Source organism: Ptychodera flava, chromosome 7 (genome assembly GCF_041260155.1).
Source record: "Ptychodera flava strain L36383 chromosome 7, AS_Pfla_20210202, whole genome shotgun sequence".
Taxonomy (NCBI): domain Eukaryota; kingdom Metazoa; phylum Hemichordata; class Enteropneusta; family Ptychoderidae; genus Ptychodera; species Ptychodera flava.
Window position 1 is genome coordinate 7349324 of NC_091934.1, and position 17107 is coordinate 7366430.

The window sequence follows — 17107 nt, forward strand, 5'->3', positions numbered from 1 at the left end:
TGTATGTATGTATGTATGTATGTATGTATGTATGTATGTATGTATGTATGTATGGATGGATGGATGGATGGATGGATGGATGGAGGGAGGGCGTGAGTAAGGAGGGATGGATGGGTGAGTGGATGGCTTGATGGATGGATGGATGGATGGATGAGGCATACTACATAATGATACATTATTAAGTAACATTTTCGATTGATTAATATTTACATCTGATGAACTTAACTCGTATTGATCTGCTTTTAGACTTGACTATTTTGTACTTCAATTCTGCCTGCTTGTCTTCATGCTGATGACAACCCTGTATGAAATGCGTAAATGTTTCCTTGGATGTCTGACAGTTTGTGGGTAATACATCATGTGATGTTGCTCTTCACTAATGTCTTTTCTCAATGTTTCTCCACTTTTATATTCTAAGTTGTGTACGGTGATTGGTTTGACTACACGCTTGGTTGGTGGAAATACAGCAACGAAAATAACTGCCTGTGTTTGAAGTATGAAGATATGAAAAAGGTAACACACCGCTTTCTTCATAAGATGCTGAACAAATATATAGCCAAATAAAGTACGCAATAACAAGCCTCCGACAGCATCTTACTCTAAACAGGTTAATATTTTAATGTAAAAGATTATTTTCATATATCTTGTATGGTATCATTGAAATCATAACAGAGCCCGAGAGATGCAACAATGAAGATTGCAGAGTACTTGAACTTTGACCTCTGTGATGACGTCATCGACAAGATAACGGAGCACTGTTCATTTGCCAGAATAAGAAGAGCAAAGTTATCAACTTTAAAGACGGTGGTGAGAACCCCTCCATTAGGAAAGGTAAACCTATCTTACTGTACTGTACATCGCATGCGAGAAGGCTAAAAACCTTTGAGATAGCTATTTGTAGACAAACACAACTTTCAAGTTTTTAGTTCGTTTGTTGATGGCAAATAATTCTAACTTTAAACGACCACTAGTATGCTTAATAATGAGCTATATGGGCCAAAGTCGTAAGTCTAATTAGAAAAGATCACAGAGTCTTACGTATGACCATTTAAAAGGTATCGCAACGATGTTCAATCCCTAAACACAAAGTTAATGCTTACAGCAATGCTTCTAATCGTAGAAACTTGAGAATGTTGGTTCTGATAACAAAAACCAAATATGACACTGGTAGTTTTGTTTAACTTTTCCAATCATTTCGTTTACCTACCGTTGAACTTTATATAAAAAAACTATGATCAATTAGCGTTGATCAAAGTCGTGTGTTTTTGTATTATATTTTTATGGTAATTATATTATTTTCAAGAAATTTAATATAAATACATTTAGCCTTTATTGCCCCTAATTATCTTTATCATATTATTTTAATTACTCTATTATCTTGTCATCTTTCCATACTTTTTTCATGCTTTAATTTCGTGGTCTAAAGTGCTGGGAGGTACCACAGGAAATCGCAATAAGTTCAATTACTTGAACAGACACCAAGTTGTCAGTTGTAATCACCACTTCAGATCTTTATTTAAAATGAAGAGTGTCTTTAAGTCCGTACTCAGATTAAAATAGCGGATGGTACAGAATGCAGGCGAAAGTCTTGTCTAGGTCCAGTTATAGCACTCTTTTTATCTCTGATTTTCTCGTTTCAACATTCCTATACAAAAATTATATCATGGCCACAAAATGTTACATATACTTTGCGCTTGATCTAAATATGTGAGATTCGTGTACAATGTACTCTCACCGAGAGTCACTTAAAGGTCAAATAGCTCAAATCAAAGGTGTAACACTATCACTTTTGTTCGTGTGTTTGCTCTTTTTAAACAAAAAAGTGACACACGCTTATCTTTTTTAGTTTTTGATAATGATTTCCCCTGGGTCATAAATGGAATGGATGAGTTCTACCATAGATCCTAATTTTAGGGTCTCTTGTTCTGTAACTACCATCCACTAAGCATTTAACTCTGTTAATGTTATTTTTAGTTTTCAAATGTGAAAGTTTGACACCGATGCTTTCGGTACGCCTATAATACTGAAATATAATTTTGATATTAATTCAGTCAAGTTGGTGTATTTTTTTTTATTACAGGTGCAACAGGCGATTGGAAAAACTATTTTACTGTGGCTGAAGATGAAGCATTTGACGAAGTGTACAACGAAAGAATGAAGGATTTTTTGATGTGATGTAAGTGTACATTGACCGAAAATAACACAGCTTGTCTTTATAGGATTGAAAAAAAGCCATATAATAATAATAGTAATATAATAATAGTAATGTATGTGTTTGCAATTTCGATCATATTTTGAAAATCAGTAACAGATAGGGTAGCTAATATGAAGTCGTCAGCATAACAAAAACATTAAAAAACAAATTATGTATCTTGACACCACTGACACATGAAGACAATTCATCCTCTAAATCTTAATAAAACAAGTTAAAAAGAAAAGGGGATGATAATCCTCCTTGGGTACCTACAGACACCACAACTGGTTCACTAAATATAGATCCCCTGCCTGTATCAATCCACTAAAATCATCCAGCACTGATGAGGAAGTACATCCATTGCTTTACAAAACAAAACATCATGAGGTACAGCCTCAGAGTCAATATTTAACAACACTTATATATTCAAATATACATTATAATATTTTATTACACCTCACTCATTCAGCGTGCACTGCCATTGGTTAAACATGACTCACGTGACATGTAAAAGAACGTGATGATGCCCTCTGCGAATGTGATGATGCCCTCTGCGAACTTGATGATGCCCTCAGCATTTGATATTACATGGATGACGTCATTTTACTTACTGCGCATCCTTTCTGCGCAAAACAAATTGTCGTTCGCTTTTTGTACTTTGCAGTTGGCAACTTATGGCTGCGAAACGTCATGCAGAGCTGTCATCGGCACAGTTAGACGATATTTTGATGCAAGTAAACAACAAACGAACGAAAATGGCAACAAGGAATGCAATTTCTGTGTTCAGCGACTATGCAAGCAACAAATTTGGATACGCCACCGAGGAGATCGGCAAACTTTAGCGGCAACCCTAGACTCGGCACTGACAACATTTTACGCTGAGGTCCGGACTCAGAAGGCGAACTGTACTCGAAGAAGTCTTTGTGTTTTTGTTTCTTTGCATGTTTGCTTGTTCGGTGTAATAAAAATAATAACACATGAGAGCTTGGGCAATATCACGATTTTTTGCCTGCCCTCGGGCTGGTGGTCATGATCGAAATACTGATGATGCCCTCGCCTACGGCTCGGGCATCATCAGTATTTCGATCATGACCACCATCCCTTGGGCAGGCAATAAATCGTGATATTGCCCTCGCTCTCATGTGTTATTATTTAAATATAGGGCTCAGCCCTTGGTGTCGCGCCAGGGGTTAAGATTGGCAATGTTATTTGTATTGATTCATGATAAACTGTAATTGTTACTTCATAAACGTTTATATGACAATTAACTATGCCCAGTTTCCCTCTGATGAAAGCAGTTCACGTACGTACACGACGTCAAACCCTGCAGCAGGGCAGGTATAGATTTTCTGTAGCGTGTAAAAATTTTGGACAAAAATTGGCAATTTTACAATGATAACAGCCTATTGCGATAAACAAGGGACGTATTATGCAATCATTATCATTGCAATGGTAACCGCACTGCCCACCTTCCACTTGCAAGCTGAAAACTATAGCGTTCCGTCTAAAACTGGCAATTTTTGAATCTAATTATTGACACAGGGGGGGCTGTTCTATAATTCAATCCCAGCATTCTTTGCGTATGCCCCCGTTCATATGCACGACAGTTTTCTCCCTTTATCTACATTAACGATATTTTGTATCAGCGACAAGGTGCATAATAACATTTACTGGCTAATAAAAGAGGTATATTTTATAAAAGGCATGTTATATAATAGTAATTTGTTTCGTTTTTGTTTATTTACGAGTACTCAAAAAAAAAAAAAAAACATGGCGGCGCCCATGAAAGAAGGGTACACTTCCGGTTACTCGCATAGTATATTATGAATAAGCGCATGCGTAGTCAGTAAGCCGCTGGCGCGACTATTACAGATATGGCAAGTTTTTCAGAGAAAATATTTGATAGTTTACATGAAGACTTTTATGAGAAGTGAAATATTAATATTTGGTGAACAAACACAAACACCCTATTGGAATCAAGTCCAGTTGTATCAATTGTCAAACACCTATAAAAGCACAGGTTTAGTTAGATTAGTATTGTACAAAGATATTCATAGTTTTCTCATAGACTCCCATGTATAGCAGATAAACGTTGTCGGTGAAATTCAAAAATCGAATTTCATTAGTACATATATACACTTGTTACCACCCTCTTCTAATTAAATATATTTATGTCAATTATCAAACATTTTAATATGCAAAAGTACAGTATGTTTTGTATTGAAAATATTATTCACAGTTTTCTCTTTGACACCCATGTGTAGAGGATGAATATCTTCCTTGAAATTCCAAAATCAACTTTCTTGAACTCATATGTACTTGTGACCATCCTATCTCCAACGTCTATATATGCACACATTTTGCAAGTTTAATGTTGAGAAAATATATTTATAGTATTTTTTTAAATTCCCTTGTACAGTCAATGAACATCCGGTGAAATTCCAAAAAATTAAATTTCTTGAACACTTATGCACCCGCTTCTAATCAAGTACATCTATGTCAATTATCAAACATCTATATATGCACAAGTACAGTACGTTTTGTACTGAAAAAACATATTCATATATTCTCATAGACTCCCATGTGCACTCCTATGTGCACTTTTAACCTCTATGCTAATCAAGTATCAAATCTATTATCCAACGTCTAAAAATGCCCGGATATTGCTAAATTTTATATTTGAAAAAGTATTTCATAGTTTTCTCATAGACTGCCATGTATAGTGAATCGGCATTATCGTTGAAATCCAAAAAATCATTTTTTCGTATACAAATGCACTTTTTACTTCCCACTTCAAGCAAAACTCATTAAATGAACTATTAATCACATGTTAATGGAGAGATACAACTTGTTTTAATGGGATAAATGTTTAATAATTTGCCTAATAGTCTCCAATGTATTATGATTTGGTAATTTTGAACGATGCAATATATCGGCCACATATGCCTTCCTTTGAGGGGAGGGGTGTATTATAGCAAGTCAGAAAGGGGATTTGAACGCATTGTGAGTTTTTAGGGGGCATTTGAAAAAAAGAATTGAGAGTTTTTTTGGAATCTCCCGCCCCCTCCAGAGGTGTTTGTGAATGCAGCCTCACTCTATTTATAACAGAGCCGACGGTTTCAGCAAAATGGCCGACTATTTCAAGCTGAATTCAGACTACTACGAAGTACCTGGGCATTTTACGTTCAAAGATGTTTATCTTTCCAAGTACGTCAGAAAAGATACATTAGAAAGGCCGGAGCTCTACCAAATCAAGTCGGATGACATTTTTGTGGTTTCATTTCCAAAATCGGGTAAGTCCCTTGCCGAAGGTGTGGTGATACGTACACAGTAATAGTTTGTGGTGGAGGAAACGACAAAAGTTTCGCAAACCGCATGTCGGGAATCGTTCAGTGTCCCTCTCGATCATCGGGTGCAATATTACAGAAGAACAACAAGAAACAAACTTTGCAAAGACAAAGACGAATTCCAGTTTTAATTTACTTGACCATTTATTTCACCTTGCACGATGCGCAAAGGAAAAGTGAAGTGACCTATTACACGGAATGATAGCAACCGATAAAATAATTTAGGGTGCAGCAACAAAAACTGTGAATTCATAAGATAGGATACGAATATATCTACCTCGTATTACTCTTGTTGAAAGCCTTCTCCGATATTTGATACAAGCACAGTTATTCTGTAGAATGTTACAGTATCACATACTATGTAATCCTTGTTTCTTCCATGACAATGATAAGCATACGACGGTGGTTTAGGCGTTCCCAGAGCGCTACCACTGCTTAGGGTGTGATTGACTTCACGTGAGATATTTGCTTTCATTTAGCATTTTGCTTTTCCTTGGTGATATGCCAACTTTGAGACCTGCGTACTGCAAACATCTCACTCCTTCAATGATATTTTCAAAATGTGCACACTACGAACGCTGAGATGCAAAACATGTTGATAAATACCTTTTTGTTTTAGGTAGCGACATTTTGAAACCAGCTGAGAGCGTTTTTTTAACGGCGTACATTTGTCAGTATTGATAATTTGTAGCTTTTCTGACTTAGATTACACCGCTTGCTTATGTTAGAGTTACTCGACGCTTTGTCAATAATTGACCAGGAGACGTCAAAGACTTTCTATCGGTACAATGCTTGGAAAGATTATCACGTTAATCTCGTTTTCTTCCAGGTACAACATGGGTATTGGAGTTGACACAGCTGATTATAAACAAAGGCGACCCCACATACTCTGAATCTGTGAACCATTTTGACAGGATACCCTTCATGGAATTCGAGCCTGAAAACTACCCAAAGTACGTGGTCGAATATCGTATGCAAACAGCAAAGGGTTAGCATGATATAACCTTTTGCATTTTTTACAGGTAGACTGCGTCCTGTGTGCAAATTCCCGACAATGTATATATAGCAACATTTATGATTTATATGACTATGACTACGAATACGGACCGCATAAAGATATTTAAATATTGATCGCATGTATTAAAACACGTCACATAATACAGATATTTTTGCAGTTTTCGTGATTCATATTCTCAAATGAATGCATGAACTTAGAGTTAAAACATTATTACTCCGAATTCCTGATATACATAACGTTATGTTATGTTATGTTATGTTATGTTATGTTATGTTATGTTATGTTATGTTATGTTGTTTTTTATGTTATGTTATGTTGTTTTTTATGTTATGTTATGTTATGTTTTGCTGTGCTGTGCTGTGCTGTGCTGTGTTGTGCTGTACTGTGTTATGTTATATCATGTTGTTTTTAATTTACCTTATCCCATCTTTAATATCTCATCTTGTTAAATTCCATTTGAGTACAGGGAAACGTTAACATTACCAAAACTAAACACCCAATTTGGAAAATTGCGAACGATTCCTGTAACGACAGCTTTGCATTTACCGTATAAAGAGCATCCTAGCATGCAGAACGACTGTACTCTGTACGCCGATTTCCCCAATAAAGAGTTGCATCAAGTGAAGCCACAATCAACGACCACAATATAAGAATTGACACTTCTTGAAGTACGGTACAAAGTAGGAATTGACACTTCTTGAAGTACGGTACAAAGTAGGCGCATTAGCGTTCAACATTCACACAGTAGGAATGAGTAGGAATAGCCATTGTGTTCTCAAGAGTTTACGTGTAACGTTCACAGAGCATAACATGATCGGACCATAGAAAGTCAACCTAAGTTTTTAGTTGAGTCTGTTAACAACGTCAAAGGTATTTCATTTTCTGTTGGTTCCGAAGGAGTTACGATAATGTGGCATTCATTCAACTTTGTTTCTTACACTTCCAGACGAAATGGATTAACAGCTATGCAAAACATAGAATCACCGCGTCTTTTGAAAAGCCATCTACCAATCCATGTGTTCCCTCCCCAAGCTCTCCAAATGGGATGCAAGGTAACCATATAATTACGAATACTATACGACAAAAACGATTATAACAACATACAGAAAGCCCGCTTACAACATACCTCGCATGTTCTGTATGCGAGTAAATGTATGATGATTTGCTCGTTATTTTTGCATCGTCATCCCCGAGTCACCAACATAAGTCGTTTCTCCTTCCTGATGTATACAAATTTGGTTTTGCATATTTTCGTTTATTCAAACTATCAAATGCGGTTCTCCTACCTAATGAATACAATATTTCCTTTACGTTGTTTTTTGTACGAACTATCAAGTTCCTCTTAAAATAGTATCTCTCTCTTTATTTTGTCACCTCTATGTTTGCCAATCTTTTTCCTGTGAGACACAGATCGTACAGACGGCATACGTATTTTCTGTTTTTCCATGCATGGCACGCCAAAGAATCAAAAGCAGGTCAATATGTCATGAGCAGTAAATATAAAATATTTCAAATCATTTTCAGATAATACTTGTTGCCCGGAACCCAAAGGATACAGTTGCTTCGTATTACAATTTCTACCAAGCACTGCCACCGTTGTTTGGTGACTACAAGGGAGATTTTTCGAATTATCTGAAATTGTTTGTGAATGGTAAAGGTAAATATCGCTTCATTACTCTATAAACAAATCTAAATATAAAATAGCAAATTCTACCCAAAGCGTCTCATGCACTATCAATATATTTATGGCATAACATAACACTTAGTTTACAATAAACAGAAACTTAAACATAATGTCAGCAAAACCAGTGAAATAGAGAGCTAAACTGATACAGGCACATGTATTTATAGGACCTAAGACTTGCTAAATAGCAATAACAAATATCACATAGCAAAAGAGTGTAATTGACACCTATGTATGTATGAATATGTATGTATGTATGTATGTATGTATGTATGTATGTATGTATGTATCTATGTATCTATGTATATATGTATGTATGTATGTATGTATGAATATGTATGTATGTATGTATGTATGTATGTATGTATGTATGTATGTATCTATGTATCTATGTATACATGTACATACGTACGTAAGTGTGTTGTTTGTTTGTTTATTTGTGTGTGTGTACGTGTGTATGTTTACTGTAGTGTATCTTTGTATGGATGTGTCATATTTTCCTATGCAGGGACGTATTTGGCAGCATTTCTCATGGACCTATGATAACCTGACTCGAGTATGTCCAAATCTAGACATATACCACTCTCTTTGTCCATTTATTTCTTTTGTCTTCTTACACGCCTGTTTGTCTATCTGCTTTTACAATTGAGTTGATTTAAACTGTTTGCATATGTTCGTGGGTTTACCAATGATGTATGTCCCTATAGAGCTTTATATATATTGACTCTGAAAGTGGCATTCCCACTTGGTAACATTTTAAAACACATTTTTTTAATGTCAACGGTCGATATTTGACGTGGCGACTGCGCGCGGATCGCGGGATATTGATAAAAACATGTCCTCAAAAAAGTAAAAGTTTGAATTCTGGTGGCCCACCTAAATTCAGCTTCCGATCATCGAACGTTCGGCACTGGGGCCATTGTCAACTAAGCTATGGAATACGAGTCTATGCTGACGCTGCTGTAGGCCACAGTACCACTACTCGCGTCGGTGATCGGCCATGCGCCGTGGGAGAAAGCCGAGTCTTACTGACTCAGAGACAAAACGGAAAACAAATTTTGCAGATTCCACCTGAATTCGCATAGATGACTAGCAGAGATACGTGCGGTTGATACATAGCGGCCGCCGCGTGGTGGCCGCTATGTATCGAACCACGCGTAACTGTGTGGCAGACGACAAAATGTAGTCATCAGAGGCGGATAATATTTTACACGTAAAAACTGATATCTATATGGTATTGGTAAAAAATGTAATAAATTTCACTAAGAATAATGAAAACGACAAAAGCTAAGGAGAAGTTTTGAAAAAAAAAACTTACCTGAAGTGAAGGCATAATGCTGTATATATTTGCAGTGGGAGGTAAAATTGCGTCGTTCGAACTTATTATGGACTCCCAAGAATATCGTCAATCAGCACAACAACAAACTTTTGGGGGTTTCGGGTCATAATCAGAAACGATCGTAAAACTTCGGGATGTGAAAATACGCTCGGGAAATGACATGTTTCTATTGATATCTCGCGATCCGCGCGCAGTTGCAACGTCAAATATCGACCGTCGGCATTAAAAAATGTCTTTTAAAAATGTTACCAAGTGGGAGTGTCTCTTTAAATCATGTCGTTTCATGGTCACACACGGCTTTTTCGCTTAATTTTATCTTGTAAGTTGTTTTCGGTGATTGGTTTGACTTTACACTTGGTTGGTGGAAGTACGTGGAAGAAAAAAATGCGCTGTTTTTGAAGTACGAGGACATGAAAAGGGCAAGTCATCGCTTTCATTGTTGATACATAATCACTGAGTGAGGTGAACGGCATTTGCAAAAGTGAAATATTGTCATATCTTAATATCGAATGATGTTGAAGGTAGAATTGAGACGAAAAGAAATGTAGTTTGGAAAAATTTGTATCACGATTTGTCTTTATAAGGCATGTTATGTAGCAGTGCATACTGTTAAATTCAATGAAGCTCACATCGATTTGACAAAATGAAACTCTCATGATTTAAAGAGTTAAGAGGCAAAAGCATGGTAAACTCCTTTCTGTGTAGAAAAGTAAAATGTACCCTTTCATCGAGTGTTTAAATGTATATAAAATTCAAATTGATAAAACAGCTAATATAAGCGTGCCAGTATATTTCAGTGTTTAACCATATTTTCATATATCCTGCTTTACAGGACCCACGCGATGCAACAGTGAAGATTTCGGAGTACTTGAACTGTAACCTTAGTGATGAGGTCATCGATGAGATAACGGAACGATGTTCATTTGCGAGAATGAAGACGAAGTTTCAAGGAGTTGAAGAAAGGGCATTCATGAGAAAAGGTAAACCAATCAAACGGTGTAAATTTTGCGAAAAGGTTTTGGCAAACCATAAGTCATTCATGGATAATTTTAATGTTACAATAAAGGGTGACCATAATAAGTTGCCTAGCTTATACTGGATACCAAAGCTCCACAAAACACCTTACAAAGCTAGGTTTATCGCAGGATCTTCAAAATGTTCAACAACAGAGTTATCGAAGATAGTGACTTCTGTTCTTTGTACTGTTAAACGGGGACTTCAAGCATACTGTGATGTTGTCTTTTCTCGGAGTGGTATAAATCAAATGTGGATATTAAAAAAATTCGAAGGAACTCTTGGAAAATTTGAAATCAAGATCTGTTTCAAAAATAACATCTATTAAAACTTTCGATTTTTCCCACAATACCACATAATAAATTGAAAGAACGCTTGAAAAACATCATCAACCAAGCATTTTTCTACAACAGCGGTTCACGTCGTTACAAATATGTAGTATTAGGGTATAACTCTACATATTTTGTTAAAAATACTACTAACGCTAAAGTGTTTTATACCGAGAAAGACATTATCAGTATGCTTGATTTCCTCATCGACAACATATTTGTAGAATTTGGAGGACACATTTTCCAACAGTGGCACTAACTGTGCTCCCTTGCTTGCAGACTTGTTTCTGTTCTCATATGAGGCAGAATTTATCCAGAACCTAATCAAACAGAAAAAGGTCTCTGTAGCTCGAACTTTCAATCTAACATATAGATACATAGACGATGTTATTTCAATGAATAACTATGAATTCAGTAAATATCTCGCTATGAGTTATCCTCCAAAATTGGAGATTAAAGAAAGTACAATAACGTCCTTTTCTGCTTCATATCCGGACATTTTACTTTTATTTGACTCTAATGGTCACCTTTCTACTAGGCTATATGACAAGAGAGATGATTTCAACTTAGTATCATCAATTTTCCACACCTCATAAGTAATATTCCACTCTCACCAGCTTATGGGGTATACATTTCAAAGCTTATTCGATATGCTAGAGCATGCAGTTCATATGGTAATTTTGTAGAGAGACATGGCCATCTCTCTTACAAACTGTTAAATCAAAGTTACACCAGAGCAAGACTTGTCTCTACATTCAACGCTTTTTGGCAGGTATCGCACTCATTTTACACACTCCAGTCTATGTTTTACGTCATTTTACTGCCATTTTAAGGGGCTCGAAATAAATCTTCTTAAAATTTTGAAAACCTGTGTCGACATCTTAATGTTTAAATTTTTGGCTTTAGAAGTGTGCCATAAACCCTCCCTTGAAGTGGAATAGCCCAACAGCGGAATAATATCAAGAAGTGATACGGTTGTCATCACTCCCTTGCAACCATTTTTAGCTACTATAGACTATAGTCTATAGACGCTATTGGGATGGGTACGTGTCTGGCGTCAGTCTGTCTGTCTGTCTGTCTGTCTGTCTGTCTGTATGTATGTATGTATGTATGTATGTATGTCTGTATGTCTGTATGTCTGTCTGTCTGTCTGTCTGTCTGTCTGTCTGTCTGTCTGTCTGTCTGTCTGTATGTATGTATGTATGTATGTCTGTATGTCTGTATGTATGTCTGTCTGTCTGTCTGTCTGTCAGTCTGTCTGTCTGTCTGTCTGTATGTATGTATGTATGTATGTATGTATGTATGTATGTATGTATGTATGTATGTCTGTCTGTATGTCTGTCTGTATGTATGTCTGTCTGTCTGTCTGTCTGTCTGTATGTCTGTATGTATGTCTGTATGTCTGTCTGTCTGTCTGTCTGTCTGTCTGTCTGTCTGTCTGTCTGTCTGTCTGTCTGTCTGTATGTCTGTCTGTCTGTCTGTCTGTCTGTCTGTCTGTCTGTATGTCTGTCTGTCTGTCTGTCTGTCTGTATGTATGTGTGTGTGTGTATGTATGTATGTATGTATGTATGTATGTATGTATGTATGTATGTATGTATGTATGTATGTATGTATGTATGTATGTATGTATGTATGTATGTATGTATGTATGTATGTATGTCCGTTTGTGAGGCGTCCGTCCACTCAAATATCTTGAGAACCGCAGTACTTACTGATTTGATATTTGTTGTGTAGATGAAAAATATGATTTTGAGAAACTTTTTTTTTTAATTTTTTGATATTGTTGAAAATATGCAAATTAATGCCAAAAAAGGCGTTTTTGGTAAAAAATCTTCTTCTTCATAACCGCTGGTCAGACAGCTTTGTTATTTGGTATACAAGTCCCTAGGGACAACCCAACTTGATTTGTTCAAATTGTGATGAAATATGCAATGTGTATTTTTAAGGAATTTTTTTTGTCATTTTTGATCAAAATTTGACTTACACTGTATGTAATTCTTGTACTGTATAAACCCTATCAATTCACCCAGAAAAAATAATTGATATGATTTTAAATAATTGAATTTATTAGGAAATCATCCAAGCCAAAATAATTTTAGTGTAGAGTTATCAGAAAGTTCAACTTTTTTTGACAGTTCATTGTGAAATGCTTACCAGCTTGGGAGGATTAAAATATGTAAAGGCAACTTTCCTGAATCCCAACTTTGACATATTCTGAACCATCATTTATTGTGCCCTGTATGTTATCTAAAAGAAATTGCTCAAAATAGTTTGTCATGATAGGTTGGTCAAATAAATCTATAGAGAAAGTTCTAATTTCCATTTATGGTTGACTTGGTAAGGATAAAATAAAATTACTTTTTGAGAAAAAAATAGAGTGGTCAATTAAAAGAGTGGTCAAAGTGATAGGTTTTTATGGTAAAGCTGGGCTGTAAGATTCCTCATGTGCTATTTATAGCAATTATAAACAGTGCAATGAAAGTGTTACATGATGCTTTTCATGACCTTGAACTTCTTAAGTTTCAAACATTTGTCTCTTCAGTGTGCTTTCTCTGAGTACATACAGTATCAACTTATTCAACAGAACTTACTTACAATGTTAATTTGAAAGTTAAAATGTACCTGGTTAATAGGATGAAAATACTGATAAAAAGATAACCAGCTTAAGATTCGTTATAACCTGACAGATATGCTGTTTTTTCATGACGAAAATCTTGATTTAAGCAAGTCTGGTTGATTTTTATTAGAATGTAATTAACTCTCGTTTATTAGCTACTATAGACTAATATAGTCTATAGAAGCTATTGGGATGGGTATCTGTCCGGCGTGCACTGTCAGTAAGTATGTATGTATGTATGTATGTAATGTATGTAAAACTATGTATGTATGTATGTCCGTTTGTGAGACATCCGTCCACTCAAATATCTTGAGAACTGCAGTACTTACTGATTTGATATTTTTTGTGTGGATGAAATATATGATTTTGAGAAACTCTTTTTGTTAATTTTTGATAGTGTTGAAAATATGCAAAATAGCACCAAAAAAGGCGTTTTTGGTAAAAAATCTTCTTCATAACTACTGGTCAGACAGCTTTGTTATTTGGTATACAGGTCCCTAGGGATAACCCAACTTAGATTTGTTAAAATTGTGATGAAATATGAAAATCTGTATTGTTATTGATTTTTTTTTTCCATTTTTGGTCAGGTCATCCTGAAATGAGCTATCAAAGATATCCACCTTCTTCATCAATACATGTGTCACAAAAGGTTTTCTCTACATTACACAGCAGAGCTCTGTCAACTGTTTAGTCACTTGTTTTTTCAAAACCGCTGGTCAGACAGCTTTAGTATTTGGTTTACATGTCCCTAGGATGACCTTAGTGAGATAATTTCGTACAGTCAAGAAATATTTAATTTTGTATCCATGTCTATAGTAGCTTCAGGGACTTTGGCCCTATGTTTTTGAGAGTACAGCGAGTAGAAAGCAAGGTCGATTTCAGTTGATTTCGTCGCTAATTTCGGAACGTCCGTGGGAAAACAGTCGTAACCAAAGCATGCATGTATGATAAAGGGGTTATTACACGAAATTAGGGCGATACCGCGTCGTATTCTCGTGATGTGTCCGCAAAATACGGACACATCACTCGAATACGACGCGGTATCGCCCAAACTTCGTGTAATAACCCCTAAATACTGTTTTACGTTTACCATCAACTTTATATTTCCTTAAAATGTAATTCTAAATTGGTTTTCTATTTAATATACTGTGAATGAATTTAAAAAAATTACCACAATAGATTAGTTGGCACTGGCACCGATGATTTTAACATGCAAATAACACTGAAATACAATTTTACTGCTCTTTGAATTTAGCTAATGCTTTTTATTGATATTATTTGCCTTTCATTTCAGGTGCAATAGGCGATTGGAAACATTATTTTACCGTTGCTGAAAATGAAGCATTTGACGAAGTTTACAATGAAAAAATGAAGGATTCTGGGTTATCATTTGACTGGGAGTAATATTTACCAGATTCAGCGAGAACATATCACGAGACGAATACAATAATTATCTGACTTGAATGCCGAAATTATGTCGTTGAGATTTGTAGCTTATAGTTAATAGGTGTTAACACATGTCATTAATTTACTATTAGATACCTGTATCAAGGATGAAGTGTTCTAATTAATCTTCATTATACAGATTTAAATGCCGTAAAATGAGTAAGGCAATGCGATCTTAATACTCACGAAGACTGAGAAGGATAATTAAAGATTCAGAAAGCTGTATCCCGCATTTTATTTTCTAATAATAAGGGCAATTTTGTTTCCGGAGATAACTGGTGCTCCTTGTAATTAATATAATCTATTACGAAAGGCTTATCAGATGAGTTCTAATATTATAAGTTTAGTAAGACATAATAATAAATTATAGTACTCTGAACCTAAGAAACTATGTTTGTATTATGAATGTGACGCAAAACCTCTTTACTTTATCTCTCCGCTCGGTTTTCTTTGTCATTAGTTGTCCTATTCACAGTATATGGACCGTAATAATGGATGCTACACGGGAAAGTTTTTAAGGTGATCAAGCCTCTAAGCCTTCAGTTTGATATACGTAATGGCTGATGTTTATAACAGGTCAGTGGATTAGTCTTTTAGGCATTAACTACGCCAGTTGACGGACAATTAATTTCTCTTTTATTTGCTGTTGTTGAAGTCTGAGTGGGTTCCTATACAGTTCAGAAACGATACATGAAGGCTGTCTTACTAATGCTAAAGAAAATACATACAGCAAGTGAGTGTGAAGGTGTTTTAAATTTCAAAATCGAGTCGCAAACGATATATCTCGGCTTAGATATTGCACTTACTGAACTACGGAAAGAATGACACTTGTCTATATATTATGTGGGAGCCCCTGACAATGAAAGCAAACTGGCGATCTGCCAAATTTCTTCGGGCGGGGGAAGGGGGAGAATCGGGTAACAATCGTCACGTTGTTTTGTAGCAACATCGGGAGAAATCCAGAACTGCAGGCGGCGAAATGATAGCAAATAAGTCTTTAAATAAAAGAAGCGAGAACTTACATTTTGTTAACTTTTGTATGTGTAAAGCAAAATATTGAACGCGAGAAATATGCTACTGTAACAATAATTATAACAATGTGTATTCGTCTTAAGGCTGAATTCATAATGATTTTGCTTTGGATAATGTAGTTTGAATTCGATAATTTCTTTTGTTGACTTCTGCCGTATCCGAGATCTGGTGAACGCCCTGTCATATCATTGAAGTCGCCATTGGATTTTCCTATAGCATGAAAACTATCGTTTTGAGGCAGATGGGTTTAGACTTCAACGAACGAAAAACTTTGGTCGTACATCAATTTTTGTTGTCAGTGACCCTGTAGACTCCGAGAGAGTGAAAGAAATGACGGTCGGTATAATAATGAAAAAAGCAAGATCTCCTGCTTATCAATAATACAAGATTTATATCATAGTTTGTAATAAAGAGATATATAAAAGACTTTCAAATTTTATCTCACCTAACAATATTAAGGAGTATAATATTTCATTCACTATATTTTTGGCAAGTATTATTTATAAACTGTAAAAATACGCTGCAGTTTGTTCTCTATATGACAGCTCTTGTTTTATTATTAGTAAAGTTAGCTGATGTTGGTATGTTTTCATTGGAAATTTAATTTTCTTGAGGAAGTTCTTATGTTAAGTATGGTTAAGTATGGTTTTAAATTATTTATTTTGATATACATTCCAATATCCTGTTTTCATTTATTATCAATCCTGTCAAAAGACTCCATATTTGCCAATTCAATTTATTTCAATTAACCTTAAAGTGTGAGTCCCGCCAAATTTTGAGGCTTTTTTCGTTTGACTTGAGGCCTATCCTCTAGTCCTGGTTGTCAATGAAATTAGTATTAATAAAACAAACATTTACACACAAACTGAAGCTTATTTGAGCGGTTTGTAGACGGTTGTATTGTGTTATTTTGACGAAAACACGGAAAAAGTTGCACGTTTTGACTTCAGTCATGGCGACATTTTCCGGAAATTGCCGAGCCCGCCCCGTTTTGGCGAAAGTAGCTGTGACGTCACTAATAGGACGTGCGATGGTGACTTAGTGCATTGGCTATGGTGACAGTGATAATTTCATGAGTGAAAGAAGT

At 35.6% G+C, this 17107-nt stretch overlaps 1 protein-coding gene and 1 long non-coding RNA gene across 2 annotated transcripts; both read left to right on the forward strand.

Annotated features, from left to right (window-relative positions):
- The first annotated feature begins 278 nt into the window (after positions 1 to 278).
- Positions 279 to 2146, forward strand: LOC139136094 (uncharacterized). Its single transcript, XR_011553100.1, has 3 exons — positions 279 to 513; positions 673 to 831; positions 2081 to 2146. It is a non-coding gene; the product is annotated as an uncharacterized lncRNA (long non-coding RNA).
- Positions 2147 to 5316: 3170 nt separating this feature from the next.
- Positions 5317 to 16885, forward strand: LOC139136679 (sulfotransferase 1C4-like). Its single transcript, XM_070704463.1, has 7 exons — positions 5317 to 5487; positions 6371 to 6494; positions 7506 to 7611; positions 8084 to 8216; positions 9907 to 10001; positions 10415 to 10562; positions 14837 to 16885. Exons 1-7 carry the CDS (start codon positions 5322 to 5324, stop codon positions 14944 to 14946), a joined length of 882 nt encoding a protein of 293 aa, XP_070560564.1. The 5' UTR covers positions 5317 to 5321; the 3' UTR covers positions 14947 to 16885.
- The last annotated feature ends 222 nt before the right edge of the window (positions 16886 to 17107 follow it).